Source organism: Tamandua tetradactyla, chromosome 9, assembly GCF_023851605.1.
Source record: "Tamandua tetradactyla isolate mTamTet1 chromosome 9, mTamTet1.pri, whole genome shotgun sequence".
Taxonomy (NCBI): domain Eukaryota; kingdom Metazoa; phylum Chordata; class Mammalia; order Pilosa; family Myrmecophagidae; genus Tamandua; species Tamandua tetradactyla.
Genome location: NC_135335.1, coordinates 114,940,166 through 114,966,572, shown reverse-complemented (window position 1 = coordinate 114,966,572; position 26,407 = coordinate 114,940,166). Strand labels below are relative to the sequence as shown.

Below are 26,407 nucleotides of genomic sequence, written 5' to 3'. Positions count from 1 at the left end.
AAAGAACCTCTTTTGTTGCTCAGATGTGGCCTCTCTCTTTCAGCCAACACAACAAGCAAACTCACCACCCTCCCCCTGTCTATGTGGGACATGACTCCCAGGGGTGTGGACCTTCCTGGCAATGTGGGACAGAAATCCTAGAATGAGCTGAGACTCAGCATGAAGGGATTGAAAAAACCTTCTCGACCAAAAGGGGGAAGAGAGAAATGAGACAAAATAAAGTGTCAATGGCTGAGAGATTCCACACAGAGTTGAGAGGTTATCCTGGAGGTTATTCTTACACATTAAATAGATATCACCTTGTTAGTCAAGATGTAATAGAGAGGCTGGAGGGAACTGCCTGAAAATGTAGAGCTGTGTTCCAGTAGCCATGTTTCTTGAAGATGATTGTATAATGATATAGCTTTCACAACGTGACTGTGTGATTGTGAAACTCGTGTCTGATGCTTCTTTTATCTACCTCATGGACAGATGAGTAAAACATATGGAATAAAAATAAATAATAGGGGGAACAAATGTTAAAAAAAAAAAAAGAAGTCTCATCCAATCAGTTGATGACATTAAAGGGAGAACTGATTATTTCAGCAACCAGAAAGAAGAATTTTCATCTCTTCTTCAGCTAGTCAGCTTCTCTGGGAGAATTAATCAAACCACTGGAGTTTCCATCTTACAGCCTGCTCTATGAAATGTGGACTCGTCAATCCCCAAGGTCACATGAGTCAACTCCTATAATCTTCTAATATTTACACACACACACATACACGCACATATTCTCTTGGTTCTCTTTCTCTGAAGAACACTGATTAATACAGATTTTGGTACCAAGAATGGTTCTTGAGAAACAGAATCTTAAGGCTGAGATTTCTGAGCTGGTTCTGGGGGTTTTGAAATTGGTTCTTGAGTCTCATTTGATTAATAATCACTAATGACACTACATCAAGTGCCCCAGATGGCAGTAGGCATAGAGATATGCAAATTATCACCACTGGATGCTGATACGCAAATGCTTATAAGAGGCAAAGCTATGTATAGGTGAGAGTGTATTTGATACCTTATTATGAGTTTTGTGCAGTTAAAATATATAATTGTTCCTAATTATGCTGGATACAGTTGTTAAAGCAAGGGAGAAGCTCAAGGCTTTAAATTCTCATTTCAAACGCCATATGAAAGTTTCTATGTGTGCCCTGAAAGAAATTCATTGTTTCTTGTAGCCACAGACTTGAGATTTCTGTGCAAGTGGTTGAACTGCAATGTAACTAAACTTCCGATTTTGCAGGGTGTCTGCTGTAAGAGGCACCACTGATTAAGAAGGAATGGGATCCTGCAAATTGGAACGGGGACATATGGGCTGATGATGATGGTGGGGTCACTGAAACCCTAGATTTTGCTGAGTCTTCTCTGTAATGGCCTGCACTGAGGAAACAGTTACCCCATCTCCACCTGAAGAGATTACATTTCTGTGCTTCATAACTGCCTGATAACCTGAGGAAACAGCCCTCACACTTCTGTCGGAAGAAAGTAACCCTGCTTCACCAGATGAAATTATAATGGAATGCCCTGGTGTAGTCGGCCTGCAAAACTGCTAATTCCTCTCACAACCAACCCACATCATCTTTCTTTACTTCTAGAGCTATAACTAGATTAAAATTTCAACAGGCCCCAAAGTGTGGCCCCTAAAGAGGTGTGCTAAACTCTAAAAGAATTTACTGAGTGACCCAAATTGGCGCTAAACTCTAAAAGAATTTACTGAGTGACCCAAATTGTTGCTAGTTTTGATGGGGAGGGGACTAGAAATGGACTAGAACTGTAACAGTTCCAAGTGCCATGCACGCTGCTCTGCCACTTGGACCACATGTTCCAGCAGATCCAACGGTGTGGAAGTGCCAGTGGCAACCAGAGATGCTGTTTGGTGCCTCTGGTATTTCCCTAAGGGATAATCACTGTGTAGACCCTTAGGATTTTGGAGCAATGCCCTGTCATTCTCTGTAGATAACTATTCTCCTTTTGAGAAAGCGCTCCTGGTTTGTTACTGGGCTTAGCAGAGACTGAACGCTTAACCATGGGCCATAAAATTACTCTAAGACCTGAGTTGCCCACCATGAACTGGGTATTGTCTGTCCTACCAACCATAAAGTCAAGCATACACAGCACACTCCATCATCAAACGGAAGTGGTATATACAAGGCCAGGCTTGATTAAGCCCTAAAGGCCCAAGTAAATCACACAAGGAAGTGGCCAAAATTTCTCAGCTTGTAGCAACAGCCTCTTGGAGTTCCCTATGATCAGGTCACTGTGGAAGAGAAAACTTGAACCTGGTTTACAGATAGTTCTGCATGATATACAGGTACCACCCAAAGGTGGACAGGGTGAAGGGAAATCCTCACAGGTGGCAGAACTTTGAGCAAGCACCTGGTTGTTCATTTTGCCTGGAAGGAGAAATGGTTGGGGATGCATTTACTCACTGATTCATGGTCTGTGACAAATCGTTTGGCTGTCTGGTCAGGGATTGGGAAGGAAATGACCAGAGAATTGGTGACTAAGAGGTATGGGAGAGAGTTATAAGGAAAGTTCCTTCTGAGGGTGAACTCCATGAAGATACTCACGTGCCATGCGAATGGTCATCAGAATGTAACATCGGCAGAAGGAGATTTTAATAATCAAGAGGATAGAATGACCTGTTCTGCGCATACTGGTCATCCTCTTTCCCAAGCCATTCTTGTCACTGCCGAATGGGCTCATGAACAAAGTGGTCATGGTGGTAGACAGGGAGGCGATGCCTCGGCTCAGCAACATGAATTTCCACTTATCCAGGCCGACCTGGCTATAGCTACTGCTGAGTGCCCAATCTGCTACTAGCAGAAACCAACACTCAGGCCCCAATAGAACACTATTCTCCAAGGTGATCAGCCTGCTACCTGGTGGCAGATTGATTACACTGGACCACTTCCATCATGGAAGTGGCAGCAATTTGTTCTTACTGGAATAGATACATACTTCAGATACGGATTTGCCTTTCCTGCACAACAATGCTCTCACAAAACTACAGAGCTTACAGAATGCCTTACCTACCATCATGTTAATCCACATAGCTTTGCTTCTGATCAAGGAGTCCATATTCCGCCATCTTTAAGCAGCTGGATTAACAGACAGCTAGAATGGCCTTTTGAAGACATTCTAGCTGTCTGTTAATCCAGCTGCTTAAAGATGGCGGAACATGGTAAGACTGAGTTGCATGTGCCCATTCCTGGACTTCACTTGCTATAAAGTGGACTCCTGTTTCATTCACTTCCCCTGGAGAAGCTGACTAGCTGAAATAGAAATAGAAGTTCTTTCTGAATGCTGAAATCATCAGTTATTCCTTTAAGGCCTTTCAACTCATTGGATGAGATGTCTCTCACTGTTGAAGGTGGTCTCCTTTGTGGATTGTAGATGGAATCAGCCAGAGATGCAGTCAACTGATGATTTAATCCACGAAATACCTTTAGAGTAACAACCAGCCCAGTGCCTGCTTGACCAAACAACTGGGTACCATAACCTATCCGAGTTGAGACATGACCTTCACTATCACAGCCCAATAGAAAATTGCTTTGAACAAAACACCTGGAAATGTTTTTGGAGGTGTCATTTTTTGGTTACATGGTAATGCCATCACTTGTTCACATGGTGGCCTTGGAAGGCCTGTAACACAACCTTAGTTCATTCATTTAAATCAATACATATGATACTTTTCGCCCAGTGTTGCCATTTTGGCCTCCACCCCCACCCCATCCCATTGTTAAGTCCTGTGGACATGATTTTAATTACTTGAGTGCTGATCTAGTTCCCAATTTATCACATCAAGCCCTCTGGCCATAAGTGGCTTTTTGAATATCTTGGTCAGGCCGCAGCAACTCAGATTTTCTCACCTCAAGAATAATAAACCCCACAACCACAGTTTTGCCTTTAGGCTGCTACAGTCAATTCAACCTCTGACTGTGGTCAGAGGTGGTTGTTTTTGTTTATTTTATAAAAATAGAGAGATTCTCTGTCCTAATCTATACAATTCTATCCTCCGAGACTCCAAATCTTTAGGGATTAGGCAGCTCTGGAGCAATTTAAAGGCTTAAATATCTGACAGTATTATATAAGAAATATTCTTTGCTGATCTTATGATGACTGCTGTTTTGTTTTTCATCCATTGTATATATCTGATATTTTTATTGGTCTTAACTGTGGTTTTAAGTTTCCAGGATAACCAACATCTAATTTAAAATAATTTTACTTCAAGATTAACCATATAGAATTTATATTCACAAACATTTAAAATACAGGCTAAATATATCTTCTTACATTTATGTTTATTAGTTGTGTCATTTCTGAGGATGATTAAAACTTGAGAGCAGAACATACAATTTGGGTTGATTGGAATATACCTTATCTGGAAACACTGGAAACATGATATGACTTTTTTTTTAGTTTATATGGTCACCTTTGTGTATATCATGATTCACTCTTGGCTTTTGTTTGGCTCAACTTATAATCACTTATAAGTGTTCTAATCACTTACCATTACCATTTCCTTTTTGTCATGTAAATATTCTGCTGTCCAGCAGAAGTCCTTTCAATTTGGTTCATCTGTCCTTGATGGCACACCCTCCCTGCATTGCTGAAAGCATCTGTGCTCTTTAGTAAAAAACTGTTTTCAAACCAACGCAATTTTCCCTATTCCAATCATGCCATTCAGATATGTTCCAAATAAAAAATCCTGACTCCTTTTAGTGGAAAGTGACATTAGAGAACAAATGTGAAACATCCAAGGGTTTCATATAACTGAGCAGGAAAACCATATTTGGCTTCAATTTAAAAAAGATTATGAGTTAATAATGAAGATTTCAGTTTAACTCTAACTTTAGCAAGTCCTTCTTTTGATCTTCATGGGAATGATTTAAATTAATTTCCCTCTCTTTTTTTAAACTACTCTTTTAACATTTATATACCATGCAAAAATGCCATACAACCCATTTGTTTGAATTATAATACTACTAAAAGTCTTAGGAATCTTCATTTTAAAGCGTAATTGCATTTTATCCAAGTACATCATTCAACAATAATCACAACACATTCATTACTTCACTATTACTTAGCTTAGAACAAAATGTTTTCTTTCCCTTATCCAGGTAAACACAAGTACACCTTACATGGGGATATCCCTCTTACTTCCATAAACAAAATGCAGTCTTTGGGTCAATTTATGTATGTGTTTATTTATAAATCAGTATTATTATTTTTTAAACTCCAGGGAGCTTGTGTTGAGCTTCGATTTTTCGAAGGCCTTTAGAAAAATGCAAATATTTTATTACTTCACCATTTAACCAGGTAAGATTTCCAAAAAGCAATTAAGATGTCAGGGAATACAATTAAAATAATATTATACTAATATTAGATTACAAATTAAGAACTGTCAGAAAATATATTAAATATTAGACAACGTCACCCAAGTTTCAAATGGGACAATTTCTATAAATCCACGTAAAATTCAATATTGCATAAGTTTAAAAAGAACCAAATCATTAAAAGATCCCAACATACATACTTTATTATGCATTTCAGTTGTAGTTTTTGTGCACATCATTGCATTTGTATATCTCTCCACCAATTCAGGAATGGGTACACTTTATATTTTGGTATATAACAATAAATGCAAGTTATTTATAAAATTATAGTCACTAAAAGCTTTAATCACTTTACTGCAATAAACAGATCTTTCTAAGGTAAATAATGTTATATCTGTGTCCCAGTTTTTGGATCTTGTGGTAATTGTACAATTAACACAGAGATAAAAATAAAATCTCATTTAAAAAATTGAAATCCACAATAGAAATAATCCTTAATATGCCATTATTTATTTTTCCAACTAGCAGTATCAGGTAAAGAGATCCTGTATTGAGAAATGTTAATTATTAGGTTCCATTTACTATAATATTATATTGCCATCTATTAAAAACACTTAAGGTCTGCCATGCCAGAGAACTGGGTTCGATTCCTGGTGCCTGCCCATAAAAAAAGAAACAAAAAACACTTACAGTAGCACTCTCCCAATTTTAACTTTTTAAATTTAATTTAACCAGAATATGTAAAAATAAATGGATAAAAACAGTTATGAATATGTATGGGGAACAAAAGGCTAGTGAAGGAGAACTTACCAGATCGTACAACTCACTAGAAAGGGACTGCATTCAAAACAGAATGATGTTGGCACAGAAACAGACAGATAGGGATCAGAACAGAGAGTCCAGAAATAGATCCAAATATATATGGCATCTTTATATTTGACAAGGGTCACTTTCCAATCCCATGGAAAATAAATGCTCTTGTAATAACTAGAACTTAAGTAACCAGTTATCCATCTAGGAAAAAAAAAAGAAAGATAAAATCCTACCTCACAACATGCACAAAACTTAAAAATGGAATTGGATTTCAATGTTAAAAAAATGGGGGAGAAAATTTGAATGGCCTTGGCATGGGAGATACCACCTTGAGGAAAACAGATAACTCAGAAGCAATAAAGAAAAAGACAAGCATATTTGACTGCATAATACTTAGCATTAGCAATTTTCCTTGAACAAAAGGCATCCTAAACAGAGACGAAATTTGTGAAGATACATTTGCACACATGAAACAAAGGATGAATATTGGTAATACACAAGAGCTCCTAAAAATTGAAAAAGGAAAACACTACCAAATAGAAAAGTGAATGGTGGAAAATGAACATGAAATGAGAAAAAGAGAAATTCAAATGGGTAATTCTCTTGTGAAAATATATTCAACATCAACAGTAGTAAAGGAAATGCAAATTAGAGTAATGATCACAGCAATACTGGCAAAAACTAAAAAAAAGAGCAGAAGCATCCAATGCTGGTGAGAATGTACCAAATGGGCACTCTTATACATTGTAGGTGTGAAGGTGATTTGCTTTTCCTTTGGGGAAATTAATGTAGCAATATCTATTAAATTTAAAAATGCACATACCGTTTGACCAAGCAATTCCACTTCTGGGAATCTATCCTATAGGGAAAAAAAGGACCAGTATGTAAGGATATAGGCACAAAGATGTTTATTGCAGTATTACTCTTGGGGGGAGGGAGGGAGGTTGGGAAATTTTACATCAATGACTATCAATGGGGAAATGACTAAATGAAATGTGGCATATCTATAATATATATAATGTATATAATTTTTTAAAAGAATGGGTTAAGTCTATATTTATCGATCTAGAATAGTGATAAGGTGAGGAAAACAAACTGAAGAGTGAACACTAGAATCCCATTCTTGTTAACACAAGCAACACAACAACTGCAACAGAACAATGCATGCAAACGCAGTTTTACACATGAAATATGGAATGGAAGAATGCACATCAGTCTGACAATGGTTCACCAGTTTGACAATGGCTTCCTAGGGCTGTGAGTGGAGGCAGGAATTGGAGGGGTTGGAGGTTATTCAGTTTTTGTATAACTTTGCACTATTTTACTGGTTACTGTGAGCACCGCATTAATTTTATAATTTTCAAAAAATATACTTAAAAATCTTTTAGCTTTTATTAGTGGCAGTAGAGCTGTAGTGCTTTCAAATATTCATCTTTAGTAAAGTAGTAACAAATGAACAAACATTCCTTCTTTGCTTATCTCAGTCTCAGCATAAGGTTTTTACTTTTGTTTGCCTCCCCAGTATCCATTCCATCTCTTCCCTCAATACGTGCATCAGTCTTTCGGTTTAGGAGGCGCTGCCTCCCAACCCCATTTCCAAGGATTCCTGTGAGGTCTAAGCCAGGGCTGTCCAACAGAAATACAATGTGAACCATTTATGTATTTTTAAATTTTCTAGTAGACACATTAACTTTCGTAATTTCACCTATCCCAATATATCCAAAATCTCATTCAACATGTGATTAACATAAAAATCATTGAGAGATTTCAAATTCTCTTTTGGTATCTCAATTCAGACAGGATTAATAAATACATGAGGTTAATGGCTACTATTTTGGATAGCAGAGATCTAAGTTAAAACACATGACCATCCTCATGGGTGGACACATAATTTAAGGTGGCCCCATCAAAGAGAAAGCCATCACGGTAGGAGGAGATCCCCTCCTCAGGAGGGCAAAGAAGGAAAAGAAAAGTAAGTCTGGGAACTGCTTGCAGTGATCTTGGACCCACTAGAAGGGAGCCAGAAGCAGGCTAGCAGAGGAGCTGAGTCGGGGTGAGAACACTGAATCTTGGATCAAGCCCTGAATGAAGTCTGGAATTTTAGTTATGTGGGCATAAAATTTCTTTATGTTTTCAACACAATTTCACCAGTTATCTGAGCTGGGAAAATTTCTTTATTTTAAATTGACAAATAAAATCATCCTTTTAAGTGAATTAACTTAAATGTTCAAATTTTTTCCATTTATTGGTAGTCAATCTATATTTTTATTAAACTAGCACCATTTGATAACATTTTTAGGCACCTTCCCAGAAACATCCTCAAAGATTCCCACAGACTAATTTCTGATCATCTAGAATAACTTTCCACAGTCCCCACACAATAGAGTATTTCTTAAGGCACACATGCATGAGATCTCAGAGTAACTGTCAGTTTCCAAATTTCACCTTCTTTTTGGTCCTCCTTGTCTACACAATTGTTTCTCAATCTGGGTAAGACATCTGGCATCCTGGGGAAGACACTTCTTTGTTGCTGGGGGCTGTCCTGAGCATATCAAGATGTTTAGCTGCATCCACGGCCTCAACACACCGGATGCTAGAAGCATTCCTTTCCTAATCATGACAACCAAAAATGTCTCGAGACATTGTCAAATGTCCCCTTGTGGGGACAAAATTTCCCTGACTGGGAACCACTGCTGCAGATCATCAATCAGTTCAAAAGCACAACTGACCTTCATTGTCTTATAGGACTCTTCATTCCAGTATTCATTAAGGAAGGACAGCACCTTCCACATGCCCTCTGCATCACAATCTTTCCAGACCTCACAGCCCTCTCCTCTGGCCCCAGAACCTCATCTGCTCAGGCTCCATATAGTCCTTATTTCCTGAAGAAATGGGGCTGGATCCTCTGCCCTCGGTTGAAATCACTCCCAAAGCTGCTCCAAGAGCAACTCAGCCCACCGTTGCCCTCGGGCTTCTCTGAGGAGAATTCCTGACAACACATTTGCTCACTTTTGGTCACTCATGGCTTAGCTCAGTCTCCACAGGCTGGGCCAATTCATCCCAGTCTCCTCACTGATGTCAACTCGCACATCATCACCATAATCACCCCCAAATCTGGGGGTTTCATTAAAATCACTGGGAAACTCTCAACAGCAATCTAAACTGATCTACAGAATCAACACAATTCTAATAAAATCACAAAAGGTTTCTCTTTTTTTTTTGTAGAAACTGACAAACGGATTCTAAAGTTAATATAGGAGTACAAAGGACCTAGAATAGCCAAAACAACTTCGGAAAAATAAGAACCAAATTGGGAGACTTACACTATCTGTGCTGGTTTGAATCTGTAGTGGACCCCAGAAAAGCCATGTCCTTTAATCCTATTCAATATTGCTGGCTGGAAGCATTTTGATTGTTCCCATGGAGATGTGACCCACCAGAAAGTGGTACCTTTGGATTAGATGGGTTCCATGGAGCTGTGACTCCACCCATTCCAGGTGGGTCTTGATTATGCTACTGGAATCCTCTAAAAAAGGAAACATTTTGGAGAGAGTCCCTTTTAGAGCCAGGACAGAGCCTGCACAGCCAAAGACCTTTTGAGATGAAGAAGGAAAATGCCCCCAGGGGAGCTTCATGAAACAAGAGGCCAGGAGAGAAAGCTAGCAGATGTAACCAAGTTCACCATTTGCTTTTCCAGTTGAGAGAGAAACCCTGAACTTCATTGGCCTTTCTTGAATGAAAGTAACCTCTTTTTGGTACTTTAATTTGGATATTTTTTAGACTTGCTTTAAATGGGACAATTTCATGGCCTTAGGACTGTATACTTATAACTTAATAAATTCCCCCTGTTAAAAGCCATTCCATTTCGGGTATATCACATTCCAGCATCTAGCAAACTAGAATACTATCTAAGCTCAAGAATTATTATAAAGCTGGAGTAACCAAGACAGTGCAGTATTGGTGAAAGGACAGACAAACAGATCAACAGAACAAAACAGAAAGTCCGGAAATAGATTCATACATGGACAACTGATTTCAACAAAGGTGCAAAGGCAATTTAACAGAGAAGGGATAGTCTGTTCAACAAACGATAGTGGAGCAATTAAATAACTATATACAAAAACATGGATCTCAATTCATACTGCTCTCCATATACAAAAATTAACTCAAAATGGACAACAGTGTTAAATGTAAAATCTAAAACTACAAGACTTCCAGAAGAATACAGAGGAGAAAATTTTTGTAACCTTGGATTAAGCAAGATAACACCAAAAGCATGATCATATAAAAATCAAATTGGTAAATAAGAATTCCTCAAAATTATGAACATCTGCTCTTCAACAGATACTATAAAGAAAATGAAAAAACAAGCCACGGGCTGGAAGAAAATATTTTCAGATCATGTATCTAATAAAGCTCTTATACCGAGACTATAATGTAAAAACTCTCAGAACTCAATAAGAAAATAAACCAATTATTAAAAATGAGCACACCACAGAACATATTCAAATGGTAAATAAGCACATAAAAATGTGCTCAACATCACAAATCATTAAAGGAAGACAAATTAAAACCAAAAGGAGATCTAATCTAATAGATTATACATCTATTATAATGCCTAATACTCTAAAAATAAAAAGAATCGACTGTAACAAATGTAAGGATGCAGAAGAACGAGAGCTCAGACACACTGCTAGTAGGAATGTAAAACTTCGGAAAAGATTTGGCAGATCCTTATAAAGTTAAAAATGTACCCTTCATATAATCCAGTGATTCCGCTCCTATGTGGTTACCCAAGGAAAAGCAAAAGCATGTGTCTGCACAAAGATTTATACATGAATATGCACAGCAACTTTACTTGTAATAGCCAAAAATATAAAGAACCCAAATGGCATCAATAAGTAAATGGATATATAAACTGTGGTGTGCTGGTTCAATGGGATCTTCCTTAGCAATAAAAAGTAATGAACTATTAACATATGGTACAATATGGATGAATCTCAACATAATTATGCTGAGTGATACAAATCAGACAATACAAAGAAGATTACAGCATGATTCCATTTAAATAACATTTCAGAAAATAAAAACTAATAGTGGCAGAAGGCATCAGTGGTTGCCTAATTAGGGGGCTGGGATGAAGGGAGGTATCATACAGAGAGCAAAAGTATTTTGGGGATAGAAGTGTATTTCGTTATCTTGATGGTGGTTGTAACTGAGAAATGGGGATTTAGAGAAGATTTTGAGTACTGAATTATTGCATAGATGTTTACTTTTGCTTTTTGGTGTGTTAGAGTACACAGAGGGAAATACCTGATATCTTTGAATTGTAATCCAGCTGCCTTGATCTTTGATAATGATTGTATAGCCTTATCTTGTGCCCTTGTGAATGTAAAAACCTTATAAATAACTTTCACTTGTACCTATTTATCCAGTTTTTCAACTTTAGAGTCTTGTAATCACTAAAGACAGCCCCTAATGTTTACTAACGAAGGGTCTTGGGTCAGCCCAGAACTAACCCAGCCCAAGTCAAAAGTTATCCTGACAGCCAAAACTGGATCTAGCCAAAATGGGCCCGCCTGTCACACAACTAGCTTAGACTTTAACCTATAAGACACCTATACCTCATTTTAATACAAAAAAACCACACCCATCATCATATTAAGGTTGCCATTTTCTTACATATGTTCTGTAATAAACCTGCACATGCTCAATAATTAAATTGCCTCTAATTACATTATCTGGTGCCATTGTGCTCATTACCCTAAAACCTGTCTGTGCAGGTTTGAAACCGTTATTCATCCCAGAAAAGCCATGTCCTTTTACCTAATCCAATCTTGTGGAGCAGCCATGTTTCTTTTAATCCTAAATCAACATTGTGGAGTGAAAACTTTGATTGGATTATTTCCATGGAGATGTGGGGCGAAGCTGTGGGTATGACATTTTGATTAAAAGATGTGACTCCACCCACTTTAAGGTGTGTCATTATTAGTTTACTGGAGTCCTTTATAAAGGGTAGCATTTTGGAAAAAGTTCAGAGCCAACCTGAGACCCAGACGTTTGTATATGCAAAAAGAGTATGCCCTAGGGAGGCTGCTGGAAACCAGAAGCCAAAGGTCCAGCAGACACCAGCAATGTGCCTTCCAAGCTGACAGAGCTGTTCCAGATCCACTGGCCTTTCTTGATCAAGGTATCTTTCCATAGATGCCCTAGTTTGGACATTTTTATGGCCCCAGAACTGTAAACTTGTAACTTAATAAATTCCCCTTTTAAAAGCTGTTCCACTTTCCGATATATTGCATTCCGGCAGCTTTAACAAACCAAAACACTGCCCATCTTTTAGTGGTATAAAACTATCAGAATTACTGCAATTTGGGGAGCCCAAATAGACAAGAATCTACCATCCTTGTCTGGGAACAACTTGGTTACTCTGGTGGGATGAAAAAGACCCAAAGGAACAAGGAGGCCACCTGCCCGAGGTGCTGGGGCCCTGGTAGAACAGGCAAGCATGGAAATCCAGCCTTTTGTGGCTGCTGGACACTCTTTGGTCTAGGGGCTCGGCAACCGAACTTCCTCTGTTCTGCCGGCACTCCAGACCCTTTGGTACCTCAAGAGCCTTCGAAGACAGAAATCATTTCCAGTTCCAAGCCCGGATATCTGACTAGGTGAGTGGGTCACCAGGGTAAATGTGGGTTGGGGAGTTAAGACAGTGGTTTGAGTCCCCTAGGACCTGGCTTTAAGGGCTGGCCCTACTTCCAGAACGCGCCCCTTAACTCTGACCTCCCCACCTTTCTGGTTTCTGGGTACCATGCTGTACAAGGTTGGAAGCCCTGACCTAAATTCGCCTACTGAGAATACTCCTGGAAAATGGGTCATCCGACAATTAACTGGTATTTAATGAAATTAAGTAGGGCTGTTTAAGTGCTACTGGCGCGTTACCTAGGCATAGTAAGTGTTTAATGCTTGTTTAATTGGGAATTGGTATGTTAAGCATTTAATGCCTTTTTAATCGTTAGTTGGAATGTTCGGTCTAGTTATTAATTGGTGTGTTACTTAAATATAATCTGTGTCAAGTGTTTGTTTAAATTTGTTAGCTGGTGTCTTACTGCATTTATATTGGTCAGGTGTTCCTAATTAGTTGTTGATGATGGAAAGTCTTTAAAAAGGGAACCTTTGGGCTGTTTTGAAAATTGACAAGATTTCGTTATGAGCCTATAGGAAAAAGGTTTATTTCTGCAACATAATCTGGCCTCAATATGATTTAGGATGAGAAACACAACATTACAGTTTAAATTAGATATTGTTTTGTGACAATCAGAGAAGCTGGCAGTGATTCCTAAGTCCAAGACAGTCCCCATGGGCATTGATGAGACGATCGACAAGTTGAAGAGGACGGCGGGCAGGAGCGCCAGCATTCGAAGGCCACGCGGTCTCTGTGCCATGAACCACCTGAGCCAGGGACAGCTGGTCAGCGACCACAGCGACCTCAGTGACACTGAGTAGCCCCTCGGCCCGAGGGGCCCCTCCTGTCCTGTCCATCCTGTCCACAGCCTGTACCTCTGTGCACATGGTTCAAAACTTAACTTATTCTGGATTTCAGCCAAAGGTCTTTCATTCTTTTTTCTCTTGCAGAGGGGGAGGTTTTATTTCCATGTTTTCTCTGTGTAGCATCACCCAGCTCCGTGGGCTTCAGCACATGGGCCTGTCTGCGGAGACCCTCACCACGCCAGACTGTGCTGCCATCTCATGTTCTGGGATCAGTAGCTTTTTGAAAAAAGACTTTTGAATGTTTTCAAAAGTAAATCTTACTCTTTATATAGAGTGCCACTTATTTAATAGGATGGGTGTGCAGTGACAAATGTGTATTTTAAGAAAGAAATGATATTATTTTGAATGGTATTCTGTGCAAAGAGATGGAGAATAAATTGATGTTGTGTACATCACCTGAAAATCACCAAAAACCCTCCGCCGGCCATCGGGCAGAGCTGCCAGGGATTTGAGTCCGGGTTCATCTCAGTCCTTCTGTTGACCCACTGTCCCCAAGCGTCCACCTCAGATCACATGGGTGCAACCTCCCAGCAGATTATTTATTGCAGAAAATATATTCATTTGCTTTATGATGGAAAATAAACTTGCAAAAGTATATTGCATACATTTTTATACAGGCACATAAAATCCAATTTGCTTTGGGAAAAAGATGTCTCAGCATCACTGTATAAATGATTGGATGACTTTGCGTACTCTGATTTTATAACTTGTAATCTGTTTACAAGGAGGGACTTTCCTTAACTTGTTTTAATTTAAAACACATTGGTAACAGTAGAGACTTCGGATACATTTTTGTATGGTTCATGTGATGTACATAGAATTAGTACCTCATTTTTTATTAAAGAGATAAAGCATTATGCTTGGAGGGAAAGAGCAGGGTGGGTTTTCAGAATTGCATTTTATATTAAAAAAATAAAGTCAAGATTTGGGGAAAGAAGTTAACGATATTACAGTCAAAATTGTTCTGCAAAAAGGCAGAAATGGGATAAGATATTCAATTCTTTATTTGTCCCTCTCAAAAATATTTGTGTTTCTGTTTCTGTGTAACTAACTTTCTATTTGTGTCTGTCTATTCAATGTATATTCTCATATGTATGGATGATAAATAGCAAATTAGCAAAAAATTCTTAAAGGGCCCTATGTGAATTGCTTAGAAATAAACAGACGCCTTTATATAAATATGCAAATACATAAAATGATACTTTTGAAAAAAACCTCTCTTGGCAGCAAAATTCAAAACCTTGGTTTTGTAAGCATTGTAAACAAACTTGGGCATTACAAACACCCCCCACCCCACCCCCAGGAATTTCCTTAAGGCATCAGAAATCTGCCAAAAGGCTGCCTCTGGAAAAAGCAAAGACCTTTTCCAATTGTTCTGGTCACAACTTTTAATGAAAAGGATCTAATCACTGAAAATAGTTTTAAAAAGTGTGTAAGTATAACTTCCAGAGGGTTCCTAAGCCAAATAAATCTTGAAACCTAGAGAGACCAGCCTCTTCAAAATCATCAACTACTGACATCACCCTATCCTTTACTGTCAATGCCTCTCCTCAGCCTGAAAAAGTCAGAATGGGCATTTCCCAAAGACCCTATGGATTGGGAGAAGGATCAAAGGAGAAGGAGGAGTTCTAGCAGAGAAAACAGAATTTAGCAAATAAGTATGACTGCTGAATCACGACATCAATACTCCTTTTAGCCTCTAGTGTTTTGGAGCAAGTAGAAGGAAAAATGTCAAATAGTGGAATGGTAACTCATAACACACTCTGATATCTGCACTAGAACTACTTGTTGAAGTGTACTTTGACAATTAATGATTTTTCTTTCTCTTCTTTGTCTCTATATTATATTTCACAATACACAATATTTTTTTTAAATGGCCACTAATTATAGCTGTTAAGCTGGGTGACAGGGACAAGGCTTTCAATTATATTAATTCCTACACTTCTAAAGATATTTGAAATTTTCCATAATAAATATTTTTTAAAGGTTAAAAAAAAAAAGGCATAGGAACTCTTAAATCTCACCCCCACCCCAGACCTAAAATTTTCAAATCCAAGCTCAACAAGCCAGGCTTCTTTTTTCTATTCCAGCTATGCCTGCCTCAGGGCCTAAGCACCTAAGGCAGCCATGAGGGTGGTGGGGGAGGTGGGGTTCATAATTTGGGTAGCTGTATCACTGGGTTTGGAGATTAGAAATGGTAAGCACAGAAAATGCTACAGAGTAGGGCATGTCTGCTAATACCTTTGCAATAGTAACCGTGATAATCAGACCATTATTAAACTATGAGTAGCTCAGGGATAGGAATAACTGAATAAAATCTAACTTCCAAATTTCAGTACGTAAAATGAATCCTAATCCCATTTTGTAATAGCAGCCATTTCTTCTAATCCCTATTCAGTACTGTATGTTGGAAACTTTAAATTATCTCCATGGAGATATGATTTAATCAAGTGTGGTTATTAATCTTTATTAGGCAGAGATGTGTCTCCACCCATTACAGGTCGGTCTTGATTAGTTCACTGGAATCTTTTAAAAGAAGAAGCATTTTGGAGAAAGCTCCAGATCGCCGTAGAACCATGAAGCAGAGAGTCCACACGCCAGCGACTTTTGGAGACGAAGAAGGAAAACGCCTCCCGGAGAGTTTCAAGAAGAAAAAGGCCTGGAGAGGAAGCTAGCAGACTTTGCCATGTGCCCTTCCAGTTGAAAGAGAAACCCTAAACATCACTGGCATTGTTGAGCCAAGGTATCTTTCCCTGGATGCCTTAGATTGGACATTTCTATAGACTTGTTTTAATAGGGACATTTTCTCGGCCTTAGAACTGTAAACTAGCAACTTTTTAAATTCCCCTTTTTAAAAGCCATTCTGTTTCTGACATATTGCATTCTGGCAGGCAGCAAATTAGAACACCTGGCTTTCAAAGAATCTGACTTTTCAGTTAGTTTACCATTTGTTACTTCAGTATGTGGAAGAATTTGAATTTGTAGTGGCTCTGTTAATGTCAATCAGTGTATTTTTGTTCATAAATAATGTCATGAATAAAGAAGACTTAATTCTTAGTTTCAAACAGTTTATATTCTAGTTTAGACTATACAGGTACTAGGGTATAAATAAGACAATAGTAATAAAGAAATAAAAATGCTGGAAGGGTTTAAAAAGCAGATAGATAAAGAATAATGAAAGAATACTTCATAGAAGAGATGATATTTATAAGAGCTTTAAATAAGAAAGTAGTACTTCAATAAATAGTGCTCTGAACTAGTTTTTTTTAAGAAGTCATAATTTTGTGAACTAACACATTCCTGGTATTATTTAGCATTTAGGAATAATGTTAAAAAAATTTGAGTCTCTTTCTGTATGTAAATACCTTAAATATTGAAAAACTGATTATATTTTAAACTTGGGGCTTTCTGACCATTGAAAGTGGTGCTGGAATGGACTGAGAAATTTTAAGCATATTATAAAGTAATCATTTGTGTGTTGTGAATATAAAGTATGTAAATGCCTGGCTGTGTTCCAAACCCAAGCATAAATTTCTTTCTTCTTCCATTAATTTATACTATCTCTGTCTCTTCTCTCCTTCGTGAATACTTTTATTAGAAGGAAGCATGCAAGTTCAAAAAGCTTTGTGAATTTGTTATCAATTTTATTTCTGATTATCTGCCATCTGAATAAATTAAAACTATAGATGGGATACATAGTACCTTTATTATTTTCCACACTAAGATGACCTGATTAAGAGTGAATTCTGTTTGCACAATAACTACAAGCCCTGAATAAATATAGAAAGTTATAGAAGGTTTATAGAAGTGAATTCTGTCATAGTCAATGCTGACCAAAAATTTAACAAGCCTGTTTATCATATATTAAAAAAAAAATTTGTGTCAAACCATGATTTCATACAAAACTAAAGTTTAGTTTTCTCCCTGTTAAAATAATGAGGATTGGGTGGGCCATGGCGGCTCAGCAGGCAACCCGAATCCTGATGCCACCCCAGGAAAAAGAAAGAAAGAAAGAGAGAAAGAGAGAGAGAGATTGTTAGTCTGCTCTAAATGAATAAATAAATAATAAGGATTATTAGTCTGCTCTTAATATAAAGTTTTAAAGAGTCTGTCTAGAAAACAAAGATTTTATACCAGAATAATATCTTGTTAATGTTTATATTACCCTTATCCTTTATTTCAGAAGACAAGTCTCCTCAAGTTTAAGTGAAAAACTGTTCCAGTGATTTTTTTTCTTTCAACTTATAAAAGTAAGACACTGAAACAGTTTAACATATTGCATGGGAGGTGTCTGGGAACTATTACAGGTATTAAGTGGTTAAAAAAGATTTTCTATCCTGTTCACTAAATAAACTATGAGTAGTCGTCATGAGATATCCCTCATGATTGAGAGATAATTATCAAATGAGAGGGAAGAATTATAACCAAGAAACTGGGATTTAAGGGATCATTTTGATTACTGAATTATTGTATAGATGATCTCTTTTGCTTTCTGGTTTGTCAGAGTAGACAGAGGGAAATATCTGAAGTCTCTGAATTGTAATCCAGGTGCCTTGATCTTTGATAATGATTGTATAACCTTTGTCTTGTGCCCTTGAGAATGTAAAAACCTTATAAATAACCTTCACTTGTAACCTGTTTATCCAGGTTTTCAACTTTAGGGTTTTGCAATCACTAAAGTCAGCCCCTAATGTTTACTAATGATAATGCAGGGTCTTGGGTCGGCCCAGAACTAACCCACTCCGAATCCAAAGTTATTTTGATTACCAAAATTAATCAAAGTGGGCCCACCTGACATGCACAGTAGCTTAGAGTTTAACCTTTAAGCCACTTATACCTCATTTTAATACTAAAAATCATACCCATCAACGTATTAAGGCCGACATTTTCTTACACAAACACTGTGATTAAGCATGGAATGACTCGGTGCATGCTCAATAATCAGGTCACCTCTGATTACATCACCTGGGGCCATCATGCCCATTATCCTAAAACCTGACCATCTTTTGATGCTATAAAACCATCACAATTACTGCAGTTTGGAGACATGGATTTGGGGGCTGATTGGGCATCTGTTCTCCTACTACGTGCCTAGTAACAAAACTTTTTCTCTCTCAGAAACCCCAGTGCGCCCCGGGAATTGGTCATGATGTGAGCCATGGGCAAAAATGCACTGCCTTTGTCCAAAAACATGTGTTGGCTGCACAGGAGCAGGCAAATGCCAAAATTCATGAAACTCTGCACTTTATGTGCAGTCTACTATATTTCAATTATACCTCAATAAAACTTTTTTTAAAAGTTTTGTTAAACTAATTAGGGAAAACCGTAACTGCTACACCATGCAGAGTATCCTGCTTTTGAGACAAGTGTTAAGTGGTTTATGCTGCACTGGATTTCATGAGACAAAATGGTTTTTGAGGTTTTGTTTTGTTGTTCTGAATGCTGCTGTGGGTTAATTAAAACATAATTCGCAGTGTCTGGGAGGCTTAACATAATACAGCCTAGGCAATGTCAAACAGCAGATAAAGTTGCATGCTAGGGTTAGGGAAAGACTAAAGTTTTATGAAGTAGCACTTTGAACTCTGTTTTAATTCTCCTTTTAAACACCTGTAAAGACAATAACTGCCACCACTATACCTAATGTGGTATTAAAGGTATGTCAGACCAACATTTTTCAACAACAAGAAATCAGAATAGAGCTAAGAGGCCTGGATTCTCAAAGAAAATAATTATCATACTTTTAACCAGATGTTTGATGACAATGTTTCTCCCTGTGATTCTATGAAAATTAACTGTATTTACATACAAATTGATAATACTATAAAATTCCACCTAAAAAAAGCCACTACTGTACCCCTAAGACATGAAACCTTGTGTACAGATCTATTAATTTCATTTCAGTATATGATGCCAAGCGCATTTTAAAAATATACTCTATTGCTTCCAAGTGCTTCTTTAATCCACAAGGAGTGGTTTTAGCATTTAAACTCATTTATCCCAGACATAAAAAACCTTTTGCTTATCCTACCCGATAACTGATTCTTGATTTGTTAAGATGTTAACAGGACGCTTTACACCCTGAATTAAAAAACCCCTGGTGAGCTCATACATGTGCCCCATGCAGAGCAAACACTAATGTTTACTGCCAGAGGCCAAGGGAACTGAGGAAAGGAATAAAATTCTCCCTCCTTCTGTCCTGCTTCCAGCCCAGGGGGAAAGTCCACCATCCCTGGACATGCTCCACAGCAGCTACATTCTGATGCTGTTAAATTAAACAGAGGAGCCCATTAGACTGATATGACCAGCCTTGGTCAGTCCCTAACTAATAAACCCAAGGAACAGGCCAGAACCTGGGGGAGGCAGCCATCCGTAAAGCCCTGCTGTACCATGAGATGGAGCTTTAATGCCAACCAGTGAGAAACAGCTCAGGAAGGGACTTTCCACAAGAAGCAACCCAAGTAAAGCAATGCAGCTTAGCCATCCAATCAGAAAATGCAGTGCCCTTGCTTGCTCATTTGCCCTGTATAAACTTGCCCTTTTCACCCTCTCTGTAGAGTTTCCTACCACTTCTGGTTTGGTGCTGCCCAACTGGGCAATTGTTTGTTTTCCACATAAACTTTAACAAAAATTTGAAATTGCCCCGATCTTTTACAGCGTCCACTTCTCAAAGCAAATGCTTTTCTCAATTAAAGAAAAAAAAATCCAAATGATAATCTCTGCCTCCAGACTGACCTTTCTAAGTTAAAGGACACCATCAACAGCCATAAAGGACTGCACTGGAAAATCAGAGTTTAGGAAAAGGTAGGCACTACGTACTGATGTCACAAGGTAATCCCACTGATCTAGACAACACACCAAAAGTCCGTTTTCTCCTGCACTATAGAGAGCAAAAAGCATATGCCAAATTAGTATTTTCTAAGAGTAAGGATACATTCATATAAACATCTATATAAGATTTGCAAATACTTCTTGAAAGATTAATTTATATTTCTAGAATACAGATTTACAAATCTTTCCCTCAATACAACTGCATTAGTTTGCTGATGCTGCCAGAAAGCAATATACCAGAAAATAAATAAAAACAAATTAAAAAAAGGAAAGTAATATACCAGAAATGGATCGGCCTTTATAAAGGGAATTTATTCCTTTATAAATTTACAGGTCTAAGGCCATGAAGTGTCAAACTTAAGGCACCAACAAGAGGTCACCTTCGGTCCAGGAAGGCTGATGCCATCTGGAACACCTCTGTCAGCTGCGAAGGCATGTGGTCAGTGTCTGCTGGTCCTTGTTTCTGGTTCCTGGTTCTGTTGCTTCCAGCTTCTGGTATCAGTGGTTTCCTCTCTAAGCATCTGTGGGCCTTCACTTAGCGCCTGTGGGACACAACACTGGGTTCTGTCTTGCTTAGTGTCTCACGGGAAGGTACATGGCGACGTCAGCTGGGCTTTACCCATTCTTAGACATTTACTCTCTGTCAGCACTCCAAGCATCTCTAAATATTCATTGTCTCTGTCAGCTCTGAAGCAACAGTTCTCCAAGCGTCTACATCTGAGGTTTCTTCAAAATGTCTCCCTTTTTAAAGGACTCCAGTAAACTAATCAAGACCCACCTTGAATGGAGGGAGTCCTGTTTCCATCTAACCAGAAGGCCACACCCACAACTGGGCTTGCCACATTTCTGTGGTGATAATCTACTCAAAACGGCACAGCCACCTCTCTGCAGAGATAATCTAATCAAAAGGGGTCCTACCCTATGATGTTGAATCAGCTTTAAAGGACATGGTTTTTCTGGGGTACACAACACTTTCAAACTAGCACAACTATATACATGTGACATTATTACAAATACTAGAGTTTTTCTGTTCATTCTTTTATAAAAAGGATTAAAATTAATCCTTCCATGCTAGACCAAATTCATGTCACCCATTTCCACACGCAAATCAAATTCACAGAGTATTCTCAATAAGACTGTTTCCTCTCATGCAGTCTGTTTGCAGAGACATCTCCAGTAAACCTGCACTACACAGACTTATCACCATGCAAGTAGGTAAAGCTGTGGGATCTCCCAGGTAACAGGTTCTCCTCAACTTCCTACAGCAAGAGGGGACTTTAGCAAACATTTTAAAAGACAATGCATGTGTATTCAGATGAAAGAAATGACCTTCAAAATTCTCAGAGGGCAAGGCTTTTATTGCAGAAAAAACAGAGAGAGGATTTCAAAAATTCATTTGTTTTTCCCTCCAGTTGCTTAGGGTCTGACAGTCTGCTGCCACAGAGAGTAAAAGAGAAGGGAGTTGAATTCTCAAGAGTCAGGATGGCAGCAGATTCTAAGGGGAAATTGCAAGAAACAAGTTCAGTCCTCCAGCTGCCACTCACCTCTTCCGGGTTCCCCAGCAGGGACACAGAGGTCCCGACTCAGGACCGCACAACAGGGTAAAGACAGGACAGTACAGAATGCAGCTGCTCTGCTCCTGTGCCCAACTGGATAATGGACCCACACCCAGGCCCTGCAGCTGGGTGGTTACCTCAAGTGGAGCTCACACTCCTGTCTTTATTAGTTTGGGGTAAAGTTAGCCTCCTGTCGGGCTCGGTGTGTGACTTCAGGTCTCTCTTTGGTTTTCCTCTGGGTGCTTTTAAGCAGTCCATGCTCTGAAATACTACCTGCTTTCCAAAATATTCAAAGACACCATGACAAGGACAGGCACTCCATGAACTCTACCCCACAGATAGTTCACACTGTGGGTGTCAATGCTAAAAGTCTTGTCTTTACGGGACAAAACGTACCCAAGCCCCTCCGGACACCCGCCCCTCCAAAAGAAGCATACTGGCCTCAAAAAAGGAATTATCTGCTGCAAGTTGACAGCAAAGCGCCCCTTATATGTAGACTTGCCCCTCAGGTTTTAAGTGATATAAAATAGTCATAATATTTTTTTTTTCAAATCACAAAACATCCTGCTTAAACTGAGCTTCAGAAAATTTTTAAAAGGGACTTTTGCTCAGAACTCAGAAAATCAATTTATTAGGAGCCATATTCTTAAAAAAAAAATTAACACATTTCAGTTCTTTACAAGCCAAATAAATGTGTAAATGTTTCTAGTATTTTAAAGAAAAGATTATGAGAAGTTGTTCAATGTGATGTAATATGTTCTAACTGGTTAAGTAGCTTAGTGATCAGACAAACTAGATGAAAGGATGGGGGCTACCACACTGCATATCTGCGTATGTGACACACGCACAACCACACACGCACACAGATGTGGGGTATGCGGATCTTCAGAGCCCAGAAGAATAGAATCACATTTTCTGGCTAGCAGAAAAGGAAATTGTCTTTATCTTTTTTTTTTTTTTTTCTTTATTTGAGAGTGTACAGTAAAAAGGATTCTTCAGAATATTTTTATATTATTTTAGCTTTAATTGTGCTGTCGTTCATGAAACTGAGTTGCTCTGCTTTTCTGTCAGAGATGACACGGGCTTCTCGGCATCTCATTTAAAAAGAATGAAGTTTAATTCCATTCAAAAAAAAAAGGAAGGACTGGTTGCTTTCCAGTTAAAAACCCTAAATTCTGGTCTCAGTCTAGGTACTATATATACAAAAACACATCTCAACGGCGATACTTGGGTGGCTCAGTGTAGGAATTCTTGCCTGTCATGCCGGAGACCAGGTTCCAACTTCAGAGCCTGCATATGCCAAAAAAAAAAATCCTTAAAAAAAAAAAACACATCTAAAATAAATTGGGTAGAGGGAAATACTAGTGGTCAGTGAGAGGGAGGGGTAAGGAGTATGGTATGTATGAGTTTTTCCTTTTTTCTTTTTATTTCTTTTTCTGGAGTGATGCAAATGTTCTGAGAAATGATCATGGTGATGAATACACAACTATGTGATGATATTGTGAGCAATTGATTGCACACCAAGTATGAAATGTTCATACGTTAAGAATGTTCATGTTGTATGTTGATTGGTTTTATTAACAAAAAATTTTTTAAAAATTATATTGAACGTAAAAAAAAAACCCTCATCTTTTCTGAGAAATTCCTTATTTATCAAACAAAGGTGCTAAATCAGATTTCTCAAGCTCTGAAATACTGTGATTAAATTTTTTTTTCATATGAATAATATCTCACATCGTTTCCCTAAATATTTGCATGGCCCCAAACACGATTTCAAGGCATGACCTGCATACCATGATGAGAAGAAGGATGGGCACGTCTAAAGTGACGGATTATTCTGGAACAGGAGCCACAGCACAGGTGTGACACAGAACAGGACATGTCCATCCTGTGGGGTCTACCCCCACAGCACACGGGGAAACTTGTCACCTGGGTTGGCTATCACATGCTCCAAGTGAAGGATCTGCAGAGGACATGGGGTCAACTGTCCCGTTAGGACTTTTCTATTGATGGGAGAGTTGGCAACCAAAACAGCCCGCAGAAAACATTATCCAAATGAGGAGGCTTCAAAGGAACTTTCCCAGCCTACCTTGTGGTCGTTGTCTGACAAAAGAAACCAAAGGAAGGTCAAAACAAGTGATTCAGTAGGAAGAGCGGGAAGCAGAATGATTTGCAATATGTTTTATTTCATTAATAAAACACATAATACTTACTGCGCTTCATATATTATTACAAGTACTTTACAAATATTAACTAATATAATACTCAAAACCATCCGAGGATACAGCAGTACTCCCATTTTACAGATGAGGAATGTAAGTCACAAAGAGGTTAAGTAACTTTCTGAAGGTCACACGGCTAATTAAATGGTAGACAGGATTCAGACCTAGGCAGGGTGGCTCCTGGGGCCATGCTCTGAAATACCATGCCAAGAGGTTGCTTCTAGCGAGAAAACACCGGCATCTGCCTGCCTCAGTGGGCCACTCTACACAAGCCTTGATGAAAAGGATTGCTTGTGGGAAGACCCTACCCCAAAGCCTGTTTGATTCAGATTGGCTAAAAAGCTATTCTAGTGAGCATGAAATGGACATCCATAAGCCAACACCACACACACATCCTGATGCTCTCCTAAGAACAGCAGGGCTCAGCTGCGGGTGGCATTTTAGAGTCACCTTGAGAATTGGGTAAAAGTACACAAGCCTCAGTCCTTCCCTTATTCCACCCCCAGCAAAGATGCACGGGGATTCTGATTTGCGCTCTGAGGATGTTTGGAAAGGCACACATTTTTATAAGCCTTTCCAAGTGACCTCACTCTCTCCACTGGGGGAAAATTAAGGTCTTCCTGTATTTTCCAAAGGTAAGAAGATCAATCGTACATTGTTTCTATCTCGCAGATCTATTCCCCCACCTGCTTCACAAAGACAAATGCTTGCAACATAAGGACTACTGCAAATACATACCAAATACCAAGGTGGCTATTCAATGAATATATAAATGCAATTGACATTCTTTCACAGTCTGAAATCTTCTCTTTACTCTCAGGATATATTACACCATTCCCTTTTTATATAAACACGCCACTTTAAATGCTAATTCAGATGCAACCCAATTTTTTCTTCTTTTTGTTTTTGGGTTTCTAACAGTCAAAATGGTACTAGACTTCCTTTTTAGCTTCAACAACAGATATTTTGAATTCTTGCTTCAGTATTTGTGGAGGTGAAAGGGTATGGAAGCACTAAGAAGAAAACTAAATTTATTTTAAAACGTATCCAAATAAGATTCACATCTTTTATTTTGCTGGAATTAAATTCATTCCCTCCCTTTCAGGAAATGTTGCCTTGACCTTGCTGAAAATCTCATAAATCTAATTCAACTCAGTTGTAAAACAAGGTGATTCTCTCTCCTTGCGTTCTAGAAATAACCTCATTCTATTTAAACTACTTTTCTAAATAGCCAGTCAAAGTAGTAGGTGCTGACTGAAACACAACAGGCCTGAATGTTAGTCTTAAAAAAATAATAGTAATATACAAACTTATAAAGAAAACCAATGACATCTACCCAAGCCTACTCAATTACACAGAAGGTCACTTCCTATCTTGCTTCAAAAGAAGAAATTCTAACTTTACTAATTTCTAACTCCAATCTGTTCAGTGCAATAAGACAAACTCTACCTTCTTTTTCTACCAGACCCACCTCTACCCACAAGCTTCCAGTAACCATTAGGTGTCCTCTCCCTTTAGTCTTAACCACTCTTTAACCATCCTCTCTCCCTCTGCGGCTCAATCTTACCTTCCATCCCATCCTTGAACTCCCTCCTCTGCCTCACTACCCAGGAGAGGAAAAATTAGAAAGAGATGAAATAAGTTTATGACATTTTCACCACACTTTTTAAACTTTTTATTTTGAAATATTTTCAAACTTGCAGGACAGCTACAAAAATAATACAAACCTCGTATAGGTCATTCGAACACACCCCTTCCCCCTACCGAGATCAGCCGATTTGAACATTCTGTTACACTTGTCCTATCAGTCTCTCTGTCCTTCTATCCATCCAGCCAATTAGCTAGCTGGCTGTCTGCCTACTTGTCAACCCATTTTATAAACACATGCGTATTTTATACATGTAGGTTGCATACATCTTGCTCCTTAAACAACACTGCTATGTAAATTTCCTAAAAACAGGGTCATTTACTTATGTTCCCAGCTTAAATGCAGTTAGCAAGTTCAAACATATTTAACATTGATATGAAGCTTACAGTCTGTAGTCCATTTTTTTGATACTTCCCAATA

At 38.4% G+C, this 26,407-nt stretch overlaps 1 protein-coding gene across 25 annotated transcripts in view; it reads right to left on the bottom strand.

Moving 5' to 3' along the window:
- MAST4 (microtubule associated serine/threonine kinase family member 4) overlaps window positions 1-26,407 on the bottom strand; it is a 632,749-nt gene that overhangs the window by 274,974 nt on the left and 331,368 nt on the right. For 21 of the 25 annotated variants that reach the window (XR_013158026.1, XM_077117360.1, XM_077117394.1 and 18 more), the window contains one exon: window positions 7,009-7,044. The exons of the other annotated variants lie outside the window; for them this stretch is intronic. Coding sequence is in view for 20 of the 21 variants with exons in the window: in XM_077117360.1 (XP_076973475.1) it covers window positions 7,009-7,044 (36 nt within the window). In the remaining variant the exon portion in view is untranslated. The remainder of the gene's footprint in view (window positions 1-7,008; window positions 7,045-26,407) is intronic. 25 annotated transcript variants of the gene reach the window in all.